The sequence below is a fragment of the Falco cherrug genome, chromosome 3 (genome assembly GCF_023634085.1).
Source record: "Falco cherrug isolate bFalChe1 chromosome 3, bFalChe1.pri, whole genome shotgun sequence".
NCBI classification, from domain to species: domain Eukaryota; kingdom Metazoa; phylum Chordata; class Aves; order Falconiformes; family Falconidae; genus Falco; species Falco cherrug.
Genome location: NC_073699.1, coordinates 5,797,014 through 5,822,665, shown reverse-complemented (window position 1 = coordinate 5,822,665; position 25,652 = coordinate 5,797,014). Strand labels below are relative to the sequence as shown.

The following is a 25,652-nucleotide window of genomic DNA, read 5'->3' as shown; positions in this document are numbered from 1 at the left end:
TGTTACAGAGGTCAAAACCTAACCAGGGTAACCAAGGGGGCAATAGATCTGTAACTGATTATTTATTCCAGGCAAAACAATCAGAATGATTTGGGTTGGAAGAGACCTTTAGAGATAATCTAGCCCAACCTGCCTGCCATGGATGTCTTTCACCAGATAAAAGGGTTGGTTTGAAAGTTAACATTACTTGAATTCTTTTGCAGTAAGTGGCAATTATTCAGTAAAAATCATGTCTGGATCAGGTCTACAGAACATTAATGAGATACAGGCTTGAAGGCAATGCTGTTCATCTGGCATTTTGACTCCTTGTTAAGGTATTTAATTTTGTACTATAACACCAAGGAATCGGAAGCAGTCTGGCAGAGTGGGATCCCTAAATGTCTCAATAGTCATATGTGGGACTTAAGATGTAATGAAATATGAGGACAGCTCCTTCATCTTTGCTCATTGGTATTGAAGCAGCTCTAGCTCTGATCGTCCACCTTGGCATGTGCAATGTGTTGTGGCTAGAAAGTGTGTTAGCTGCTCGCTGAGAGACCAGAAGAACCTTTAGAGAGGGGCTACATCAAAAATTATGTGAAAGGAGTTGTATACAAATCCTTGACAGGATCTGGGCACAGTTTATATGGGCAGAGCGAGAAAAGAAGTAACAGGAAAGTAACACATGCAGAAAAAATGGGGAATGCAGGAAGATAGTTGAGCTAAGTGTCATTAAGGGTTGGCTTCGAAGTGTAAATGGAGACACATGGTGGCCTGGGCTGAGCAGGTGTTTGAGAGAAATACAGGAGCAGACTGAATGTGATGGGGAGTGGAGACACCGTATCTCCAAGAGATCTAGCTGTTGATAGCATTTTAGGGACCATTCCAGGAAAATAACAATTTACCAGTTGTGGGGTGATACATGTGTAGGAAACCCATGGAGAATATGAGAGAAGGATTACCAGTTGTGTGTTCAGAGGGGGAAGGCACTCTGGTGACAAAGATGGTATAAAATCTAGCCTCAGACACAGGAGAGAGAAACAAGGAGTAAGTAAGCTTGAGCTTTAAGAAAAGGAAGTGCAGATCTGCAGACCTAGTGATCCCAATGATGGATACAAATGACACCTTAAACCTGTGTGCTGGAGCATGCAGAGGTGTATACAGCTAGAGTTGCAGCCAGTTTCAAAGCAGAAATGTGGCCCTGAGCAAATAAAACAAGAGTTGTAAAGCATTGTTAATAGTGCTGCCTGTTTACTTTGCTACGAAGTAAAAGGACGTCAGGAGCCGATTTTGATGTGTCCAATGACCACTTTGCATGCTGTACAACTTACTGGCATACAGGGGGTTCAGCAAGAGGTTAAAGGAGTTGTCCTAAGAAGTCTTACGTATGCTTTATTTGCATGAAAAATGTAAGAATTGTTTCTCCCTTTTGCTCTTTACATATTTCCATTCCCTTCCAGTTGTCTTATCAGGTTATTTACTAGGCTCTACCAAGTACTGTTTTTCTTGAGGATGCATTATTAGCAGAAAAGCTCATTAAATCTTCTGGCAATCACACCTTAGTAAAGAACCTTAGACAGTTGATATCTAAGATAACGCTGTAACAGATACTAGATTTAACTACAGTTCTGATTACATCATCCGTTCTGCTTCCCTCCAGCACTTTTCTCGTGGTTAGTTGAATTCTTGGGGATAATCGATGTCAGTTACCTTTGTTGTACATCATCTAATCCAACAATGTTATAGCTTGACTGAAGGACTCTTAGTTTCCATGCTCTAAAACATGCTTAATGGACGTCAGAGACAGATGTAGAGGTTCAATATAGATTATTCTGCTGCCATAATATCAAGGGACTATGAGCTGCAGCTTTGAGCTTTCCTTATCTTGTAGCAAACACGGCCAGCCTTTCGCCTATCTTTCTGTAACAGTTCTTAACAGAAAGGCACTGCAAAAGTTAAACTTCTCCATAAAACCCAGACTGTAAGAAAACTTGGAAGACAGTCCAAAGGTGCCTTGTGTTTTTTTTGTTGGGACCTAACAAGAAAAGGCTGAACTCCCTGTATTCCTTTCCTTGCTCTGACCATATATATGTGTAAATAAAATGCATACAACTACTGTACAGATCATATTGGGCGTTTTCCACGTTCTTTCTGAATTCCCTCTATTACTGGTATTTGAATAACTGTTTCTGGAAACAGGATTTCTCCCACCATGGGGTGGTCCCTCTCCAAGTCTTCCATTCTCCCACTTCAAAGTGTACTCCCAACAGAGGACATTGCCTGTTTGCAAGCCCAGTGAGAGGCCACCAAGGTGGTTAGGGGAAGGAACACATGACATACCAGGAGAGGCTAAGAGAATTGGGCTTGTTCAACCTTAAGAAGGCTAAAAGGTGTTTTTCTGGATGTCTGTACTACCTAAGAGAAAGCTATGGAGGCGATGGAGCCAGACTTGTGGCAGGTGCACCAGATCAGGGCTGGAGGCAGAAACGAACACAGGAAACTCCAGTTGAGTATAGGACGAGTTTATTTTAACATGGGGGTGATCAAACACTGGAACAGGTTGTAAGAGGTGTTATGGAAACTCTGTCCTTGAAGATATTCAAAACTTGACTGGACAGGTCAACCTGGTCCCTTCCAACATCTGTTATTTTGTTGTTCATGATACTTGGCACCTCTGCAATGGCTGCTGGAGAGCCTTTTCCAGAAGATGTGTCTCTTCCTTTGCCATTCTTGGTTCTTTTTAACCTGATTGTTATAAACGCATTTGTCTCTTTTTCGTTTCCTGCAGTTCTGGAGGTGAAATAGCTGATCACTTGTTGAGGACAAGTTATTACACCCCTTTTTTTTCCAAGGAGCGATGCTTTCTCTCTGTGTCTGTGTGATGGAATCAGTAACTGACCTGGAGGCAATGTGTGCAGTGGTTGTATAGTCCATGGTGTCTGCAAGACTGGAGTTGGCAAGCAGGGTAGATCAAATCAAGGTCTGCAGGAGAACTGCATTACGTATTGAATTAAAAATCTGTATACTAGCATGACATTTTGCCTTTTTTTATTAAATAGTTAGGTATCAAGTAGTCAGTGTATCTCAAATACTTTGAAAAGTGCATCTGTTGTTGCTCAGCAATATCTGAAAACATCTGTAGTGATGATCCAGAAGAGTCACCCTGCTGTCTGATACTAGAAACCTTAACTGAAAGTGGAGCTTCCAAATAAGGCTTCCTTCCTTCCTTTTAGTGCATTTAGAGACTATATATTTTTAGAAAAATGGTTTTAGAGAGTCTTCCTATGACAGATGTAAGTTGTGTTAGCTCAATGTTAAAACATACTTTTGAGTTGTGAAACATCACCTGATTATTAAATGTGTGTTAGGACTTGCCACAGAAGGAAACTTATTGATATAATTACGCTAGTATAATTATGCTCAGATGGTTTCCTGTGTCGACAAGCCCTTAGATGCAACTAGTTTGGCCCCTTCTTATTTAGTAACTCATTAGGCCTATGACTGCACATTAAAATTGCGTAATTCTTTGCTGAAAAACTTCAGTGTGCAAGTTCAGTGCAGACTGGTAGTGCTTCCAGGGTGCTGAGCAGACCCTGGAAAAAAACAGTTAAGCTTTAAAAAATGGTGAAGAGGGGAGGACAAAAGAAAGGAACGCTCCAAGTCTGGGAAATGGTTATAAATTAAATGGCCCTGAAAAATTATCATTACATAATAGTATAGATTTTGGAGTAGACAAGCTGAGCCAGTCTCTTGAATGAGAGTGGCTCATTCACACCTTTTACATACTGAGAGTGTCTTGGCCAGCTGACTCCTTGAGTCACTGCTCTCTTATCTCTGGTTTTGAACCACAACAAGTGCTGGAGTAGGAGCATGCACAGAGACAGCCTTGCATTTGCAATAGTTTTCAATTTGCAAAATCTGTACTAGAACAGTGTTTCTGTGATTGTGCAGAGTTCCTCTGCCCCCACATTTCCCTTGCCACTCTCTTTTGACAGAGTAGTTTTGCTTGATTATTAATTTTATTTCAGAAAACTGCCATGATACTGTTATTTTTCTAGTATCTGTCTTTTTCCAGATTTCTTTTTTTGGTAGAAATTGAAGTTTTTAAGACTGATAACTATGGATGTTTAGTTTATGTAAATTTGATGAATTACAATAGGAAGTCGTTTTTTTCATGATAAAAATAAGCCTAATAACAGTCTACTGGCACCTTACTATTCAATACCCAGCTTAACTTTATTTCACACCTTTAAAACGGGATTCTTGATGGTCTCAGTCATCATATCAAGGCTGAAACATTCTCGTTATTCATACTGTCATCTAGCAAATGAGCGAAGAGCTTCTGATACTTATCACATGGATGCTCTGATTTATTAGTCTTTCATCTTTCTTCTGATTCATTCTTCCCTTCACAGGATTTTAAAAGTAAAATCCAGGTATGCATGTAGATCTTCTGATGCTTTGAAATTCTGTCTCTCCAAAAGCATCAGCTGTGTTCATGAAGGAGTCTCTGAAAAACAGGAATGGAGCAAGTAACACGCATTGGGGTATGAATTCTGGCATGTTTCCTTGGGCAGGGCATCACCTCAAGCCCTGGTGTCCGGCAGTATCTTCTGTAACACACCTCACCACACTGCAAATCCTCCCTTGTATGAACTTTTGCACTACGAAAAGTGTTCTCGTATTGGTATGGCTTCTGTCATGTTTAGAAGCGAGCCAGTGATGGGAATTATCCAGGCATGCTTGAACAAGGAGTTGGGGGAACGGAATCACTTCGGATGTAGCCGTTGTGTTTTACGATTGAGGTTCATGGGTTTTTCTCTTAATAGAACAGAGCAATAAGACTGTATCCTCTCCTATCGGCACAGAATTCAGTATTTTGTGACTACACTTCACAACTGGTTGCTGTAATGTGTATTACACAAAATAGTTTGATTTTGCTACCTTAATTTGAGGCAGTAGTTCAAAAAGTGAATTCAGATCAACAGTTGCAATATTCAGTTTTTTCCCTTGAAGCTCAATTCGCATCCTTCAGTTCTATAGTTAATGCATATGTATCTTTTTTATGTGGCAAAAATACAAGTTGACTGCTTATCGGGTCAGTGCTGGTGTTCAATAAACAGTACTTATCTCCTTGAAGCAACACCCTGCCCTAAATAAGTTTGATTAGGGAGGTGAGCCAGAAATAGATTCCTTCTTAAAATTGTTTTTTCTATTGCTCCTAAAAAAAAAAAAAATCGTTGACAAAATGTTTAACATGAAAATACAGGGTGGTAGTAGTCCTGCTTTCTGAACAGCTTGGGGTTGGGGTTTTTTTCTCCATCAGACATGCAGGTTATAAAACTGTGTGGCCACATCTTTCTCCAGGAGTCTGTGCTTCTCTCAGCATTTCATGTTGTTATTAAAACAGAGTATATGCACTCACTTTTTTTCTTTACTGTTTGTCACAAAAACTCCAGTGGAGGAATGTAATGGTGGTGTTGAGCAACACGCGTTTGTGTTGATCCCTGATCACTTATAGATACGGGTTCAGTACACACCTGTGAGAAGTACTAAACAACCCCATTTTAATATAGAGGGTGGAGGATGTATTGCTTAATTATGAAATTACTAAATTTTGCAGCATAAATAGCTTGGGGGAGGTGTGTTCCCCCCTCCATGATGCTAGCCTTTGCACTTCCAAATTTTGTAATCTTAATTTTTTTTTTTTGTATTTCTGAAAACTGGCTGTGATATACCAAATCTGGCACAGGAAAAGGAAGGACAGGGGAATTAGGATGTGGCAGTAAATACAGAAATGTTAGAAGGCATAAAAATGAATGGGCAAAGAGAAGGGAAATGCTTAATATTGATGGGAAAATAGTTGACCAGGTGCTAGCGGTAAGGCAATAGATAATGCAGTTAAAATGCAGAGTGTGGGTAGCAAGAAATGGAAGTGTTAAAATACAAATACCAGGAGCCTGGGCAGAAAATTAAAATATTTTTCGAATGGGTGGTGCTATGGGGATCATGGAACGACACAAAGAAATCATAGAATAATGTTAATGATGAGGACGTGGTTTTCAAATGGGAATGTACTGTTAACAGAAAGATGGCAATAAAAATACGTGCAGTGATGAGCTGTAAAGTGTTAAGGCCAGCTGAAATCATAGGTGGAAGCCAGATTTCTTTGGGAAAATGATGGTAAAGAAGATTCTGGTGGAGTAGAGGTAGATGCTTGGTGCACATCTTCCTGATCTGATTTGGAGGTGGGTAATGGAAAGCTTTGTCATATTTCAAGTATAAATATTTGTGGGAGTATTTTTGACGTTACTTTCCAACTGTAGTGATAATGCTATAAATAACTTGGTTAGTTGTCATATCCAAAGCAGAGGATTCTTTCCACTTAATGACACGAACACTTTGTGAATTTGTCATACCAAGCAAGAGGATATGATGACTGTGGTGGCACCCGAGTGAGTTAATCATCTTCAGAAAAATATCTGAAGTAAGCAGAGGCCCTCTAAATGTTAGGAAAAGATGACAAATTCATGTCTTAGAAGTCCAGGTGTGCAGTAATTTTATAAAAAAAAAAAGTAATTTAGCAGAATTAGTCAGCTAAGTACTTGGACTTGCCTTCAGGGATGTAAATAGGAAAGGTCAGATGCAGAGGCAGATGGCATAGACAAGAGTCTAGAGCTATTGTGCGAAACCCAAGAAGATACTTCACTTTACAGATGTTGACACTGCAAAGGCAAACAGTAAGAATAATATTCAACTGAGGATTGCTATATTTCCATTGAAAGCAGAACTGAAGGAGTACTCAAATTAGGGAGATGGAATAATCTTTTATCACAGAAACCTGAAGTTTTAGCATGGAAATGCAAGCCTTTAGCAACAAGCATCTTTAAAATATTGAGCAAGTTAGTTTTGGAGAATCACAGACTTTAATGGTAATGTGTATGAGAGGGAGGAAAACCCCAAATTTAACTTCTGTAATGTGACATCAGAAGGGTGTATGCCTCAATGTTTGGAAGACAAGATCTGAAACAAGCTTCCGAAATGTAAAACAAATGAGAAAACCCAAGTTTTTTTTTTAAATAAATAAAATAACTAACAAACCCCCCTATCATATTCCTAATGTCAAACCAAACTATCTGGATTCTGATGAAATATCAGGTATGTGGGGAAATTGGTACTAAAAGTCAGGTTAGTAGAACAGTAAAGTAAGGAGATACTGATCAGTGGGAAACTGGCCATGAGGAGTATTGAAGGGTAAAGCAGGGAAGTGATGCTACTAAGGTTGGGAATGGGCTTGTTTATTATTTCATTGACAATCTTGGCACAAATGTTAGGAATAAGGACATGAGACTTTACCATGGGGCATGGGAGGCATTGTCAGAAGGACCTGAGCATCATACAGAAAGCAGCAGGGCAATACATATAGGTTAAAAAATATATATATATAAATTTTAAAGATCATGTGATTGGGAGTTAATAGTGAACTGGGAGATGATCAGTCATAAACAACCGAGATGGGCACACATGTGCCGACTGGTCCCTGGATGGCCAGGAGCTGCCGTTCTAAAGCAGTAGTACAACAGGCAAAAGCAAGTTAGGGCTCGTTAACCTGGTGTTTCCAGTCGGGAGATGAAAGCATCAGTGTGGTTGTGCTGGACCCTGATGGGACCTTGTGTGGAATAACACTTGGTCTTGTTCAGGAAAGGTGGGCTGAAAATGTATTAGCCTGAAAAATGACCAGACTGATGAGAATGTAGACTAGTTTATGAGAAGAGACTAATAGAAGTAGTATAGCCTAGAATTAAGAATTAAATGGGAATTTGTTTAAATCTAAAAATAAAATGAGTACTTAAGCTGAAGGTCAGTGAGTATAACCTGACAATGAATAAATAAAAATGGATGTTTCTGAGCATTGGAACATCACAGTTCCAGAACAGGTTTCCAGTAGGGAAAGTGAGGGTGGAGAAGTGGTGACTGATCTGTCACTGAAGGGATGCATACTGTTTCTGGTGCTAGCAGAGGACTGAATTTGATAATCCCAGGAAACCACACCTGGATTCTTACATCAGTCATGAGAAGCCTCTTGCGTTGTTTCACATGTGGAGGCTTTGCTGCAAGTTGTTACTGCTCTAGACCACAGAAAACCTGAGTACTGGCACTGCAGGAGTCTTAAATACTCTAGTTGGTACCTTATGCACTTCTCTGTGAATTTTTAATGGGATTTCCGGGATTAAAAAAACCGCAGGCAGCTATTATGCTTCTCTTCACATTGTCTCATCTACAGCTGCTGTTTTGAGCTGAAGAATACAGTACGGCAGCAGTAACTATTTGCTGTTTGCTTTCTGATTAAAGGAAGCAGTAGGGTATAGTTTAATTCTAATACATAGCGTTTTCCAGAGAGCTGCAGTGTGTAGGAACAGCTCCTGTGTTGCATTCACCTCTTCAGCAAGCTGTGCAGTACGGTCATTAGAGTAAAATGTATATAGCTGAAATACATGCATTGTACTCGCTTTAGATGCATGCACCTCATCCAAATGTGATCACAAAGGTGGTTTAAGTGGTAGAAATTCCATCTTATAGGTGTTTGCTCAAATAAACACAGTTAGGTGATTTGTTTCAGTGTCCTTTCTGAAATGGAGGTTCTTCCCTGCAACGAAGATCAGGTTCTCACTTTCCCAGCAGTGCCCACTTGGCCTCTCAAATTCTAACCCAGCTGATTTGTAGTGTAGGAAAATCAGGAAAACTGATTTAAAGATTTTGTTCAGTAATCAGGGCTAGGAAATACAGCAAATGGTGAACCAGCATGGATGAAGACAGAATTCATGGACTCCTGATAGCAGGGTTGGGGTCTTTTTTTTTTTTTTTTCCCCCCAGTATTAAACCAGTCACTGGTTTAAATGTGCTGTGCTTCGTTGGTCAAATAGCCTGTAAATTTGTTTACCTGTCAGTTTGATATAGGTGATGTCTAATCTGTGCTTTCTTTTTTTTCAGTGCTTGCCCCTCCTCCACCGTTGCCACCACCAATACAGGGATATGCCTTCAAACCCCCTCCTCGACCAGATTTTGGCACATCTGGGAGAACAATCAAACTGCAGGCCAACTTCTTTGAAATGGACATTCCTAAAATAGATATCTATCATTATGAATTGGATATAAAGCCAGAAAAATGTCCTAGAAGAGTTAACAGGTAATACTGTGCTTTGCTTTTCCTCAGTTTATTAACATTCTTGTTTTTCTTTGAAAATGCTAGAGCGATGTGCCTGGCTTCGTTGCTGTCTTGCAGGATGTGTCTGTCTTTAGTCACTGTTTGTACTGATAGCTTCAAATTTTGCATATCCATCAACGGGCACTTCTTTTCTCCAAGTCTTTCTGTACCAATCCAGGATTTCAGTGCTCATTGTCCCTTATTTTGCCTGATTTACACTTGTCAGCATCTTAAGATGCTGCTGATCAAAGCCACAGATGACAGATGGATAAACTCTAACTGTAGCGGAACTAGGTCAATATAAGCCAACTTGATAAACATTAGTATTTATTACTTGGTATTCCTTGGTTAAATACTGGAGTGCAATTGGCTGGCAGGTCCTTCAGCAGGGAGTTGTGTTACCAGTTTGTTTTCCCACCCTCCCCTACTGACACGGGGAGGCAAACCCCATTTGATTGTGCTGCTGCGAGAGGATCGTGGACGGACTAAATTAGGTAAGAAATTGGCCCTCATCAATAGATTCTATATAAGGGAAAGATGATGCTCCTGAAACAGCAAGGTGAAAACGTGGATCAGTTGGCTATGGAAACAACCAATTAGGTCTTGTATTTTGCATATGTGCCCTATTAGTCAGAGTGTGGCAACCTCATTGACTTGAAAGAGTGTGGTGTTGCCAGAAGTGAAACTTGAGAACAAGACTTGGCACTAACTGGAAACCGCAAGTGTCATCTTCATAACTACCTACATCTTGACTGCAGAGGATTGGAATGGTATGTTTATATATTCAAAAGCAAAACTTTTCCATATTGAAAAAGGTCACATGGGTAAAATGCACTCATGAACATGAGCAAAGTGTGCAGTCAAAAAAGCCACCTGAAAGACAAAGTTTTCTTAACATGAATTAATAAACAGGAGTGCTTTATCTATCATTACACTAAAAAGTCACTGATGGCATTTCCATAAAGAGTATCACTATGGTTTGCTGTCCTGTTTTTCCTTTCTGTGGTGATCTATTATAAATTTAACTTTTAAGCTAGTTGAGAATTAAATTTAATTTTCAAAGCAAACACTGTTGTAAGTGTATTAGGCTGAACTGTCTTCTTGCCCAAGGGCAGCCCTGCTAATTTCACCAAGATACTCTTACGGCATTGAAGTGCTGAAAAACATTTTCAGCAGTCATTTCTTCAGTAGTGGGAGCTGTGAGGGCTTTGCTTTCGTTAACCAATATCCCCAGTACATCCTGCCACCAGCTCCAGTCCTGGCAACTGGCAGGCTGCTGACTGATGCAGATCGCCATGCTTCTTTAGCTTCTCAGGGACCAGAGAGCTGCACAGCTTTTGTGTGTGTTGTAGTTCCGTGTGATCACGTCCGTTATGGTCCAGCATGTGTGTGCTTGCTCATCAATAGCAGAGAGCATAATTATTAAATAATAAAGCAATTTTTCTCACTGAAAAGGCAGATTATATTCAGTAGCAGGTTCTTTCTCCACTGACAGCTTCTGACCTGCTCTGCTTTGTCAGACTAGTCACTCCCTCTGCTGCGGTAACAGGAGCAAGGATAAATCTACATAAGATTAAATGGTTTTTGCAGTAAACAAAGATGTCATAAACACATTCAACAGTGGTATGGTCCATGTTTCTTAGTACAGTGTGGGAAGAATACGAATGGGATTCACTTACTGAAGTAAGTTTTATTTCTTTTGAGTGCTTATTCCTATATGTGATACCCTGTACACGCACTCACTTGTGCCTGGGTTTTTGTGAGCTGTGACCTTTCAGGCCTACATGTATACCTATATTTTTGTGTTTACACACAGATTTATGCAGGATGCACATGTAGTACAATTCTAAATGATAGTTTTTTCAGCTGGCTTACGTATACCTAGTATTTTGGTTATATAATTCAGATGTATATTTATAGTATAGTTTTAATCATTACTTTATATGTTGTAACCTATAGAAAGGATAGAGGGGGATTTTATTTTCATTTAAGTTACTCTGTTTTCTGTCCCAGCTTCATTCTTCAGTTTTATTCCAGGACTTACTCCATCTTGGACCGTGACCCTGCAGACCCACTGCAGGGATGTGTACAGTGTACATGCAGGTTCCATGCTGATGAGACATGAGCAGGAGTGGAAAACACACAGCTGAGTCAGTGTGCTGCTGTGCCAAATTACTATGGTCTGGCTACAGTTCTTCACATGTCGCAGAAAGGCCAGATCTTATTTGGATAGTTAAAGGGGGCAGAATGGGCAATGTGAGTTTGGTTCTGCACCAAGGATGTCCTTGGTTTAATTCATGAGGGGAGCTAGGACTCGTACAAGGTTCAAGATGAACTGTGCTTGCAGTCACTGGCCCAGAGTTCTTGGTGTGCTTGCGTGATCTTGGTGGAATGGTAGTCCCAAAGGGCTGAAGCTAGTGAATTGGTAACTCTTCTTTTAACGTCACATGGAGAAAATAACTTATATTCACTGAGATATTTCCACCTACAGCAGAGAAGGACCATTGCTAAATGTGGTTTGATGCTTGAAAACCTTAATGAAATGGAAGCGTTCATTTTTATAAAACTAGTTCACCACCGGAAGAACTTGATCAATAAGAGAATGGGTTTTCCTTTGCTCAGTCTTTAACTCAAGGCTGAAAAACACCCTCCAAATAATGTACTTGTTCAGTCAGAGCCTGTAGACCTGAGGCAGATATTATTGTGTTGTTTTATTCATACTTTTCAGGAGGTCAGACAAGTTTTGGTGGTCGCATCTTGCCTTAAAGCCTTAGGACACAGCAAAGAAACTATTAGAAGTGTCTTCATTCTTTTCTTGAACGCATTCAGTGTTTCATCTCATAACTTTGCATCACTATAATATCTTAACTTTATGCTGAGTTAATTACCTTTCCAAGTGAAGTAGTATGAAATAGTCACCTGCAGGATCTGTGAGCTGCTAGTTGACAGTGGTATTGAAGCTACTTGATTTCTGGTGGTGAAGAAACAGTGGTTTCCTTTCTGTGTCGGTTTAACTTCTTCATGCCCTTTTGCCTCGAGCTGTGTGTTAAGGATCTTGTAGGCAGTGTATTGCAGGCTGCGGATGGATTTCAGATACTGTAGCCTTGTGATACAGGTAGCCTGAGGGATGCGTCTCTGGGACATTCGGACCAAAGACCTTTGGCATCAAGGGGTGTTGTTATTCCAACAGAACTCTCATCGGCTGTTGAACTGCTTTGCATGACCAGTGTGTAAATACTGTGGTTTGACAAGACCTTTGTGTGGTTACTGCATTCATAACAAACATGCAACCTAATTCTGGCAATGCTTAAATGAATATGTATTTTTAATAGGCACAGGTCCTAGTGAACGCACATATCCACTTTTGTTGTGTGGATCCCAGTTTTTTTGTGTATGTGAAAAAATTGCATCTAAAAATAACCTTTCTCAGTGTGATGCAAAAAAGTTTGCTTATCACTTTGTCATAGAACTATTGTCCTTACACTACACTAAGGCTGTAAGCTTGGATAGTGATGTTTTTTTGAAAGCTTCTTGGACTGCTGAGCTTTTGGTCCGTAGTCTTCTGCAGAAAGAGCTGTGAGAGAGGGGAACAGAAGCCCCAGGAGAATACCAAGCACCTCTCGTTTTGAGCTTGATAGAGCATGAGCTTTCTCTTTACCACTTCTAGTAGATCACAGAAAAGAGGAAGGGAAGGTTTAATCTGAAAATGCTAAAAATAGCTGCTTAAAGAAAACAGTTTCATCTGTGAAAAGGTTGCTCTAATTTGAGATCAGTGAAACAAATCTTGCCTTTAATACCCAGCAGTGGGCAACCCTTTCATTTACCTAATGTCTCCATTCATATATACTGGTGTTAGTGTGTATTGCTGCTTAACACTGAGAAGTTGAATTAATATAATCTTTTTGTGTTTTCAGAGAAATAGTGGAGCATATGGTTCAGCACTTTAAAACCCAGATTTTTGGGGATCGCAAACCAGTGTTTGACGGAAGAAAAAACCTTTATACAGCTATGCCGCTTCCCATTGGGAGAGATAAAGTAAGTTTTAAATAGAAAAGTTTTTAATCTGGGATTTTTAATGTCATATTTGTAGAACCTTTATATTAACCGATAGAAAGTAATTTATATTTCTGGAATAGGTGTCTCCTCCTGTTGCCACTTTGCTCAGGGTGTGGCTTTCCAGGACAGAAGTGTGAGCTTGTTGCCATCAAAAGTGGTCACTCCCCTTTCTGTATCCCTTCTTTCCTCCCTCTCTCACCGCTCAGGTGGTTTGGTGAGATGGTTCAATTGCCCAAGACAGTAGACAAGCTCCATACTGGCACTAGGGAGAAAGTGAAAGCACAGTTGAATTTGGGAGAGGGGAGCAGAAGCACCCCTCTGGGCAGCAGCAAGCTGTTGTGTCAGCTTGTTAATCTCATCAAAGCCCACTGTAAGCTGATTCTTGCTATCCACTAGCTGGAAGAAACGCCTCCATCCCTGTATTGCCTGTATGGAACATCTTCCTTAATCCTTTACGACGTGAGAGCTAAATTAATTTAAACTGCACAGGTTGAGACCTGCTAGCTTAACCTCGAGGCAGCTGAAGAAGACTGACATGTTCTGTTTGCCAGCGCTGTATGTGGGGCGGTGACCTCTTTGTTCAGTCACTCCGGTTGTAGCTGTGATGTGTACCCGCATGTGTGACCATTGACTGGTGAAGTAGAAGGGACTCTGTTGGAACATGCTAACACACAAACCCTATAAAACAATTTAGCTTACGTATTTGTGGTCTATTATCAGATTGAATTTCCTGTGGCCTTTCTTATTTCAATGAACACTTGAGGATACGGTTGTTCTTGTTGCTTATTTGTACTATAATAGTTTCCAGAGGCCGTTGTACCCTTCTGGTGTCGGTGCAAAGTGAGGCATGCACAGTTACAGAGGAAGACTGTCTTATCCAGTAGAAATCGATTACAACCCAAGTATACAAAAGTAAAATGTTACAGGGGGAAAGGGCAATACAGAGAAATGTGGAGATTTGCTTATTTGATAAAACTGGGAACAGAGCTCAAGTCTTCTAAAATTCAGTAGCAGTGTGCTATGAAATACTTCATACTGTGCTTTGCTGTTTCATTGTGTGCCTGTGCAGTGCTTGACATAGTTAATAGTTCTACCTGAATCAAGCTCTTAATAAACATGACTCGTATGAGATTTCCCCCAAATGTATTTAAGTGAATGTCATCCAGTAAAGGTCAGTCTCTACTCCAGTCTTAATTATTTTTCATTAACCAATTAGGTAATGTCTGGGAAAACTATAAAGAAATCATTACAAGTATTGGAGATATTTTTTTTTTGTCTCCGCTTTCACATATAGTATTTCCAGTTCCTACAGATTTGACACATAAGAGTGCAAAGTGTTTGCCAAAGGTGGAATGGTGTGGAATGAGTGTCTCCTAGGGGTTTAAACAAGTCCTCTGGATGCATGCAGAGTTACCTTATAACTGTAATACTTTCCCAGTTGTGGTTATCTGATATATTTTACGACAAGTATGAAGTCCTGCATTTACTAAGTAAGGGTAAATGAAAAATGGTTACCTATGGAGGATAAACAAACTGGGATCAAATTAATCCTTAGATCTAATGAGACTTTGTGAGATGCAAGCTGACCCTACTCTGATTGGGAACGGGGTAAGATGACCTCCTCATCCTGTGCCTTCTGTGTCTGAATGCCTGCTGACCAAATAAAATTCAATTCTCGATTATTTGGATTTTGAAGCCCGTGTACTAAATCATACATGGTAAAAAAAGAAGTCTGGCGGCTGTGTGTCAGCAGGAAATGCTTTCGATGCCCCCGTTCCTTTGTGTCCATGCTAATGAATGTTGTAATCTACACCTGGGAAAAGGTTGACTTCAATGAGTTTGTTAAATCATTTTGGGTGGGACAATTACCTAGCCAGAGTGATGATTATTTGCAGAAGGCAGTCAATGAGGACAGTTTTTAGCGGAGGTTAGCACAAGATGGTTCAGATAGTTTCATCTGTGGGTCACACTTAGGCTTGCTTTTAATAAACTCATTTTTTCCCATTTCCCATGGGATATAGGACTTTGTCAGTTGTTCTGCCATACATATATTAATGTTATTACCTTAGAGAAGAGAGCTACTAGAGATAAATCTTCAGCTGGTTTAAATCGGACGTGGGGAAATTTAGCTTAATAAGGGAAATTTTTACATGATGCTAAATTGGTTTAAGCATGATTTAAACCAGTAAAAAGCTTTTAGGTATTAGGACTTTCCTCCAGCGTAATTAGATTAGGTTTCTTTGGGGGTTTTTTTGGGTGTTCTGTGCATAATAAATGTAATAAGTTTACTGCACATCTGATTACATTTAGGATTATATTGAAAAGATTAATGAACATACAATGATTATGAGGTGATCCTTAATCTCAGTGGAAGAAGGCCTTGATTTACTTGCAGTGTGCATTTGTAGTAGAAGAACGGATGCTAAACAGAAGACTGACACTAAATTGCCAACATTTTTTCCCCCCCTCTCCTGTTGCTCTTTAATTAATGCACTCTGTCCTCATCTTTTGTCAGAATTGGTTGTTCTGGGGTGGTTGGTGTTTTTTGGGGTTTTTTTGTTTGACCTTGCTGACAACCCTACTTATTATAATTTTTTCTGGTTTCTATTTGGCCTTCATGCTTATCGTATCTTATTTTCATTCCTTTTGTATTGTACCTTATTTTTGCTCTTTAATTACTTCATATCTTTAGACCTTTTGGAACAAATATGGAATATGTAATCTATTAACAGAATATTTTCTTAGTTTTTATTTGTACACATGGAGAAGAAAGAGGTGTATAGGACTTTGTCAAGGTATGAAGATATTAAGGTTCCTCTTTCCTCATAGGTTCTAACAGCAGGTCCAGGTGACCAGTGAAACTGTAGGAAATAAAAACATTAGATTTGTCTTTAGAGTTAATTCTCAATAATAAAGTACATGGTAAAATTCCGATTTAAAACTACTTTGTCTTGAAATTTTTCATATTTTCTTACCCTGTCAAACATGAGTGTTTATTTGCCCTTAAAATGTAGAGTGGGGTAAATAGTTTAAGTCTCTTAGTAATATTTTGATTAGCAGTGCTGAAAAGTATATGTGATCTTGTTGATGTGGTTAAAGGATGCATTTTTGGTCCTAATGTGTTTTTATTATTTGATTTGATTTTTTTTTTTTAAACAAACTCTTCAGTAGGATTGGGTGAGATATTAAAGGAAAAAAAGCTGGAAAGTTGGATTTAAACCTTACTTATTTGAGCAGTGACTCTAATAGAACTGTTTTGAAGTGGGGTTAGACCCAGCGGCAGAAGCTGTTTGGGCCAGATACAGCAGTGCGAATTCACCATCACAGATGCTAAACTTAATTGGTATTTGCAGTTTAGCAACTGGAATAGAATTTCTTCAGTCCTGGGTCTTTTATTTCTACCAGAGACATGGATACTGCAACACAGGTAGTGCCGTTTTTCATCATCTTTCATTCCATTGCAGTGAAGGAGTTTTGTAAATTGAAACCAGGAGAGGGGACAAATGGAAATCTTTTTTTTAGATTAAGGGTACCAAAGTTGTTACTAATCAGATTAGTTAAGTATCAACAGTACCAGGAATAGCAGAAATTATGAACCTTGATTTGGAGAAATTTAAAAGGAAAATGCAGTTCAGATGCAACAGACGTCTTCCATCTGCTGTAAATGAGAAGTAAGATGAGGAACTTTTGATGTAGTGGAAAAAAAAGACTTGATAGAAAGCTTCCAACCTGTGTCGGCTGAAAACCTGAACCTTTATTTGCACAGCTTTTCAGCAGTTAGCCACCCGAGCCAGATTCAGACCAGTGACCCTGCAATTACAGATTCTAGTTCCTGTTGCTCTCCCACAAGCATACAGCTCCTTCCTCTGCTCGAGCCTCCTGGTGAATGATGTTTGTACTACAGGAGAGATGCAACTGTAATACTCATTTTGACTGCCTACTATAAATTGTCAACTCGTATTTTTGGTGTACAGGAAGGCTTATTATTTGTGTTTCATTTTTTTCTTCCTATTTTTCGACTGAAAAAGCTTACTGTCGCAAAAGACTAGATGATTACATGTATTAGCTTGGTGTTACCGATGTATTAGTTTTGCTAGCCCACTAATCACAGTTTGTCTGTTAAATGGATGCCTTTTATATTTAAATTGTAAGTTCCTTAGGACAGGAAAATGCAATGTTTTTGTGTATATCAAGCACAAAGGGATACTCTGATCTTGTTATTTCTTGTAGTCACTCCCAGAACTGCTAATCATTTCAAACAAGCTTAAATTTTAGTCAGTGTAAGAACTTTGGTGCTCAGGCTTTCTTTGTTTTAACAAAGAGGAGAAATCAGCATTGCAAGTAATTACAAGTAACTTACTGTAGTGTAGTTTGCCAGTGTTTTTTAGACAAAAAAAATTCAAAGTAGGGCACAACATGTCAAAGGAGTGCCCTTATTTCCTGTCTGATAGCATCACTAGTACTTGGGAGTCATCCTTTATTTTTTCTTTGGTACTCAAAAATAAGATGGTTTTGGGTTGGTGGGTTTTGTAGGTTTTTTCTTCTGTTTGGGGGAAGTGGTGTGTGTTTGTTTTCTCTTTGAAAGCTCCTTGTAGATTTTATTTTCTCTTGTTTGAACTATGTCTACAGTAATAGTATATGAAGTACTCTGGCCTCTAGAGATTGAATACCAGTAATTCACGAATCTTGGCAGGTAGTGATAGACCGTGTTTTGTTTTAAGCATGCAGGATCTGACATGAGCAATGATTCATTAGTATGTCTTAGGTATCTGAACTCGAGTTATCGGATCTTCATGAAGACCTCCCAGTTGATATTCAAGCACTTCCAAATTATAATGTTGCCTCAAAAAGGAAGATAGATGCCAGCTGGGAAGCATGCCAGCTTTTTGAAACACCTTTGGAAAGATCTAGCTGTAAAAAGAGGCTGTACCTAATGTGTGTTGTTTCTTCATCATTGCTTTTTTGTCTTCTCCCATGCTTTATAGCACTGTTTGGAGGAATCCATCATCCCTTCCAAGCCCCTTCCATTTTCCCCTTTAAATGGAAAGAATCATCTTGGTTTGTTGTTTGGCATTGTTGCAGGTGGAGCTGGAGGTCACGCTGCCAGGAGAAGGAAAGGACAGAATATTTAAGGTGGCTATAAAGTGGATGTCCTGTGTGAGTTTGCAGGCTTTACATGATGCTCTTTCTGGTCGGCTGCCAAGTGTTCCATTTGAAACCATCCAGGCACTGGATGTAGTGATGAGGCACTTGCCTTCGATGAGGTGAGGGGAAGACACTGATGTTGTTTAGGAGGTTGCATTGTTATTTCAATCGCTTCAGAGGCTTTTTGGGTAGGATGTGCTTTCACAGCTCAACCAAAATAATAGCTATCTAGCAATGGCATGCTTAGGCAGGAGCTAATACCGTGCTTTTCTGCTCATCTGGTGGAATTAGTAGCCTCCAGCCTGAACACAAGTCCCTTTTGGCAGTGGTCTTCAGACCCGCTCCATGTTTGTGTGCTCTCAGGTCAGCGGTGTCCTACCATCTCACTTGCACTCCGTTTCTCTGTAGGCCTCAGAGAAGGAAGCCCTCCTTCTTGTGGAGGGCTGTTTTCTGAAGTGGAAAATGGTTGGAAGCTGATAGATCTGTAGGAATGGTTTTAAAACGTGTTACCCTGTTCCTCTGTATCCTTGGGCAGATGTTTATTGCCAATTTTGTATAAAAGATGCTGTCCTGGGGGGAGCGGGTATTGCTGTCAACTAGTAGAGCGGTTTTTATAAAAAAGAAAAATACGCAAATTATTTGGGGGTTTTTTTTGAGCAGGTAGGATTTACAGCATTTGCAGTCAAACCCAGGAGATCCTGGGTTTAATTCTGCTGCTGTGAAACAAGTTGCTCAAGACCACTGTTCAAATTACGTTTAGTTGGAAAGTAAGGAACAAAGCTTAGTAGGGCTGAACTTTCACATTCTGAAGGGATAAACAGGGGAAATTTGTTAAATTTATCTAAATATCATTAAATAGTCTTTTAGTACGTTTACTTCATCCTCACGTTAAGGATAAAAAAAAAAAATCACTTCAGTCATGTTTTGCAACACAGAAAACAGCTCAGGCTAGTTAGTCAGACATCTTTGTTCAGAGAAATATTGGTGCTGGTTTTGATTAGTTTGCTATTAAGCATGCAGTATGGAATTACCAAGACGAAAGATGTGTCAAAAATATTTGTTACATCTATTGTTTACCCACACAAAATTTCCCTGGATTTCGGAGGAAGCTATTCACAAGTAAAGGGAGAGATTATTACATTGCTCAATAGCAGAGTTGTTTATTTTCTTACTGAAGCATAACTGAATTTTTAATAGAGTACAGAAAATGTTATTAATGTGTTTTTGTTTTAATTAGTAGGTATATTAAGGAATATATTGAAAATAAATGTAAACATGAGGAGTAGCAGATTTCTTACTGTAACTAGCTGGAATTTGAGAGGCATAACTTGAGCCGTGACAGGAATTTCAGATTATTGGCCATTTGAAACACTGACGTTTCTGTGCTTTTGTAGGAATTTGCAATAGTTATGGCTTTACTGCAATTGTTTTTTGGCTTTAGTTTTATGATCTGAATTTATTTATTGCAGATATACTCCTGTGGGGCGATCTTTTTTTACAGCATCAGAAGGGTGCTCAAATCCATTGGGTGGTGGCAGAGAAGTTTGGTTTGGCTTCCATCAATCAGTCAGACCTTCATTATGGAAAATGATGTTAAATATTGATGGTAGGTCCTATAAAAATATTTCCCTGTTCCTTCTTTCTGTTTCAATGGAAAGGCAAAAAATTATTCCTTTAGCGTTTCTTAAAAATTTCCTCAGTCTTGTTGTCTTACAGCATTTAACGTTTTTGTCTACAGTATCTGCAACTGCATTTTACAAAGCACAGCCAGTTATCGAGTTTGTATGTGAAGTTTTGGACTTCAAAAGTATTGAAGAACAACAAAAACCTCTGACAGATTCCCAAAGGGTAAAGTTTACCAAAGAAATAAAAGGTAATAATTAAATTACATAAAACTGCTTTATTCTGTCTGATGTGTTACCATTACATATTCAGAATGTTTTCTGTAGTGGTTGCCTTATTAGGAGACAGATCATCATAGTGAACAAGGCATGTACACTTTCTGAGCAAAACTGAGAAGCAAGAGTCATTTTATTACTTGTATTTCAAGACGTTCAGAAGTCAGTGTTATGTTTAAGTCTACTTTTTCTCTTACGACATCAGTTAATCTCTGTAGCTTGAGTGAGTCACTTTGTGAATAGAAGCAAAGTTGGGTCAGTTCACGTAAGTATGTGGGTTCAGATTTGATGAATTGCTAGTACAAAAAGTGAAGTGAGCATATTTGTTTATTTATTGAACCAGCCACATTTAGGGCTCAGGTATGCACATAATTACTACATATTCAAGAATCTGTAGTAACTATATATGTGCATGAATTTTGCCTGTGGCAAATACAGAGTGGTTTAATTAGCTTTGCCCTTAATGAAAGTTCTTCAGTGAAACCATGAAGATGATACGTTTTACTCCCAAGTGGTGGGCTGAACTAAAACTTTCTAGCAGATGCATGATAATTTATTCTAGCGAGATTAATTATTGGCTTGTGACTTGTGCAAGCTTCTTGTTTAAGTGTAGGTTCTTATTACTGCTCTGTGGTGGCATCTGAGAGCATCTCATCGCAGAGCTACTGCTGAGATCTTTTCAGCATGTAGAGCAGCATCCCCTATTATGTCAGTCTCCTTAAAACCAGTTTATCTTCCCACATGAATATTGCTTTATTGTATTTAGAAGTTATACTTACTCTAGTGCTTTACTCTTCTCGAAGTACCCCCATCTCTAAATTAAATACAAATTAAGTTAGAAATACAAAAAATTCCTATTTTTCACTTTTGAAGCGTATTGGTAGTGCCAATCCCATTCCATGACAGAAATACTTCAGTTACTAATCTGATGATTTCAAAATGTTCACAACAACTGGGATTTCATGGTTTTTTAACATTATCTGATCTTAAATTTTTCCTGTTACTGATGTCAAGGTTTTCATATTCCAGATTTTACTAATACTTGAGCAGTGGTTTTTTGCATACTTAAGTATATTCCATACATATACTTTCCTGGAATTAAATTACAGTTATTCTAATATGTAATAATTGAATCAGAATAGGAGGAATGGATCTTACTGGTTTTGTTCACTGCAGGTTTCTGGAAAATCAAGGTTCTTCCTTCATGATATGCTTGATAGGAAGAAAGCACGTTAAAAAAGAAAAACTCCATAAATATATCATGTAGCTTCCTTGTTTCCACAAAATCATCTTTGCCCAAGAAGTAGTTAGCAAGAGAAGTATAAATAAATCCTGAGTTTGTACTGGTTGTAATTGTTTTGAAAAAATAATGAGGCACTGAATTGCTGGCTGCTATTGTAATTTTCTCCATGAGGATTTTTGTTCCTCAGATAAAGTACTCATCTCAAATTTGCAGCAAAGCTAGCTGTAAATTGAGGCATTGAGGTAAAAATTTATCTTATTAAAAGGTAAATGTACTGTGATACAGATTTCAGAGATACTCAGGAAAACTTTATTGATGGTTTCATAATAGATGACACTCAGAACCCTAAGAAATTATGTGCAAAGCTTACTATGTTTGGCAAGTTATTAGTGCCTTTGGCAGATAGGGGAAATACGCACTGTTACTCAGCAGCAGCCTGAGTTTATATACATGTGCAGATATAGAAGTTTTCCTATCTACAGCCCCCTCTTTCCTATCCCTGCACATTCAGCTTCTGTCTCTAATAGTCCACATACATCTGTTTCTGTCTGAACATACTAAAAGCAGGAAAATGCTGCATTCAAGCTTATATTTGTGGGTAGTGGTCAGTTAGAAACGCTTCTTTACAGGTAGCTGTGCTGTGCTGATTTCAGGTGGATAATTTCTTCTTGTGGAAGTTGCTGGCTTTCAGGTGGGCTTGGCTTTTCCGTCAGGGAAGTTTGCAGCAGATCTTTGCCTTCACAAAGAATGAAGCTCTGTGGCTTCATTTCCCGTGAGCTCCTAGAGAATGTTATGGGTTTTTTCCCCACCCCAATTCCTTAGTTCAGAGTTGGTTGCAGTAGTTGGAGGTCTCACAGACGTTGTATGTTTAGACATAAAGTATAAGGCAGTTGTGTGCCCTTTTTGTCCTTTCACCATCCTGGACTTCCTTAGACGTCTAGAATTGGAATTCACAAAATGCATTCAGCTTCATCTGCAAACTCTTGGGGCTTTGGGGTTTGCCATTTCTCTTGAATTCGTTGTTGAGCTTTGGCTGAAGCTCAGGGGGTTTGAATTTTAAGACTACAGATTGGGTTTTTTGAGTTCTGTCTGGGATATACCCTTCAGTGCTCAGAGAATGTGCTAAATAGCAAATAGCTTTACCGTACAGTTTAAGTGGTCTTGTGCAGCAATTTAAGGGGCTAACACCTTGATTTTGAAGAAATGGTGATACATATTTTCCAATTTGTAGGTCTAAAGGTGGAGATAACACACTGTGGACAAATGAAAAGGAAGTACAGAGTGTGCAATGTCACCAGACGACCAGCAAGTCACCAAACGTAAAGTATTTTGCTTCTTTTTAAGCTTATGTCTAAGCTCAGGCTGGAAAAGTATCTTGCCTACCTTACTGACACAGGAGAAGTTGTCTTGAAAAACAATACTTTCTTTGGTCAGTACATTTAAAATGCACCTCAAGTAATTTTCACAGTTTTGCTGTTGTTTTTGGTCTATTTCTATTCTCTAATCAACATCATGGCATTTGAACCAATTGCTTTATTTTAAATCTTCGGTGGTGTGTTGGTCTTTTTTGTTTTGTGTTTTGGGTTTTTTTTATTTATTTATGGATTTCTTCAACATTGGAAGAACAGGGTGCCCTATTGGTAGCATAATGTTTCCTAGAACAGTTGAGTAGAAAAGCAGTGCCAATTGGGATCAACTTTGTAATCTTGATTATTACCGATCTATTCTTCCTCTGGAATAAATGTTTATTTTTATCACTAACCAGAGATGTACAAGTAACCTGAATGTGGAGGTATTTATTCTCATTTTTAAGGAAGTAGCATAAGGAACAAAACATACCAGCTTTTCACAAGGAGATAACTGATCAGTACTTAAATCTGGTAATTATATGTTTGGGCTTTGTGTTATGTTTTTTCAGTGGTGCATTATTTTAATGAAAGGATAGTGTTTGTGCTGCTTTGATGTATATGCAGATGTGTGTGCATATTCCAAAATATATTTGTAATGTACGGAAAGAGAGAAATGCATTTCTGAAGCAAGAATTGGTTTTGTGACTCCCGTAGCAGGCTTGCCTTTTTTTGTGTGTGGAATATCATAAAATGTAATACTAGGAACATCCCAAATAAACAGGAGACGCTAGTCTGTCTCCAAGGCACCCAGTCTTAGGAAATTAATTTATAGCTTCAGGTATGAAGAATGTTAGAGAAATAGTCTTCTGTTGTACTGTTAGAAGACACACGGTAGTGGCAGTGATGGAATCTTAATTATAGAAGTACACTTGCATCATTTCAGCAAGGTAGGTGTAATCTCAATAAGCTTAACTTGTGCCAAGAATGTATTGAGCAAGTGTGGGAAAGTATTTTACATAAAGTAAAGGCTTGTTTTCATGTTTGATTTCCAATAGATTCCCGCTTCAGCAGGAGAATGGACAAACAGTTGAATGCACTGTAGCTCAGTATTTTAAGGACAGGCACAAATTAGTTCTACGCTATCCTCACCTTCCATGTTTACAAGTTGGACAGGAGCAGAAACACACATACCTTCCTCTTGAGGCAAGTAAACTTTTAGATAATACTGTATTCTGGGAATGGGGGAAGGAGGTAGAGGTAAAAAACCACAAATGTTGGCAAACTTTTTAGTTTCTGACTTTAGAAATACTATAGTACAGAAAGAAAAAAAAAACAAAACACCCAGCAGCCAAAAAAAAACAGTTGCGTTGTGGTTTTTTGACTCCCTTCGTGTGGAATTATTTTAGGTGTGCAACATAGTGGCAGGACAAAGATGCATAAAGAAACTCACTGACAATCAAACTTCCACTATGATTCGAGCAACTGCCAGATCAGCACCTGACCGTCAAGAAGAGATAAGCAAATTGGTGAGTGTTCCGTCAAACATGAGTCAAGTGTAGTAATGGACTTTGGTTTTCTTACCATTAGCAGATACTGAATGCTTTTTGCACTACGCACAGGTTATGAGCTTGTTTTTATAAGCCTTTCTCCATTAATTAGAAGTACTTTCTCACAAAAGGTTTTCAAGTGGGTTTTTTGGTGCTTTGTTTCAAATTCTGAGGCATCCATGTATCCCAGTAGAATTAGTAGAGGCAGTGCATGTGTGGCTTCACCCATATATAAGGGGCATGTGCCCAAATACAGGTGATCTCAAAAAGTTTTGATCTCATAAAAATAACTTCTTTTTCTGCAAGAAATATCATCATTCCTTTCAATTTCAGATGCGGAGTGCGAGTTTTAATACTGACCCTTATGTTCGTGAATTTGGAATAATGGTCAAAGACGAAATGACAGATGTGACCGGTAGAGTCCTACAGCCTCCTTCAATCCTCTACGGAGGCAGGGTATGTTGAACAGATACTGTACAATCTGTGATAGCTTCTATTACCAGCTGTGATAATTTCTGTAATATAATTGTTTTAGATCATGTTGGATGTAATGGGATGAAGTCATTGTAGGTGTAATGTTTAGAACTTATTTTTAAGGTTTGAAAGTCCTTAAATGTATGGTCCGTTTTGCATCTCACTCAATTGCTGCTTTATTTCTGAAAGTAAAGCTAAGTTAAAAATATGTTTATGTAAACTTCAGAGAAACGTGTCTTTCTTTCATGCACTCTTTTACTGTGTGTTGCAAGAAGAAACCTGCAAATAGTGGTTCAGATCAGTGTGTATAGAGATGAACAGAAACAACTTTAATTATTGCTGTTTATATTTTCTTCCATTAACTGAAATCTTCTGAATTTCTGGTTGGTTTTGAGTCTTCTGGGTGGAGCATCTATGTTTAGGACTATTTTAAGATATTAAATCTATCAACATATACTTCTCTAGAGCCATCTCTTCCTGTGGGAGTATTTATTCACAGTTTCTTTCTTTACAAGGGCTTTTCAGATGGCCTTTCTGACATAATCGTCCTACTGTAATATCTTTCAAAAAAAGCTTGAGAAACAGGATTTTCTATCAATTATATAATGTGTCTTGGTTTTATGCAAGGTGAAAGCTTTGATAGCTGGGATAGCTTAATTTATGGAGTCTTATGATGAATCCCTTCTAGATCATGTATTGCCAGCTGAAGAGAGTTCTGTTACCTCCATAAACCTGCAATGGGAGAAGAAGATCTTG

General features: G+C 38.7%; 1 protein-coding gene across 3 annotated transcripts in view; it reads left to right on the top strand.

Moving 5' to 3' along the window:
* AGO2 (argonaute RISC catalytic component 2) overlaps positions 1–25,652 on the top strand; it is a 64,933-nt gene that overhangs the window by 12,057 nt on the left and 27,224 nt on the right. The window contains exons 2-10 of one of the 3 annotated variants that reach the window (XM_055704378.1): positions 8,971–9,166; positions 13,099–13,219; positions 18,323–18,504; positions 19,855–19,991; positions 20,124–20,258; positions 22,758–22,845; positions 23,931–24,078; positions 24,282–24,401; positions 24,756–24,878. In XM_055704378.1, coding sequence (XP_055560353.1) covers positions 8,971–9,166; positions 13,099–13,219; positions 18,323–18,504; positions 19,855–19,991; positions 20,124–20,258; positions 22,758–22,845; positions 23,931–24,078; positions 24,282–24,401; positions 24,756–24,878 — 1,250 coding nt within the window. Of the gene's footprint in view, positions 1–8,970; positions 9,167–13,098; positions 13,220–18,319; positions 18,505–19,854; positions 19,992–20,123; positions 20,259–22,757; positions 22,846–23,930; positions 24,079–24,281; positions 24,402–24,755; positions 24,879–25,652 lie in introns of those variants that run through there. The other 2 variants (XM_055704377.1, XM_055704379.1) reach the window with 2 other exon arrangements.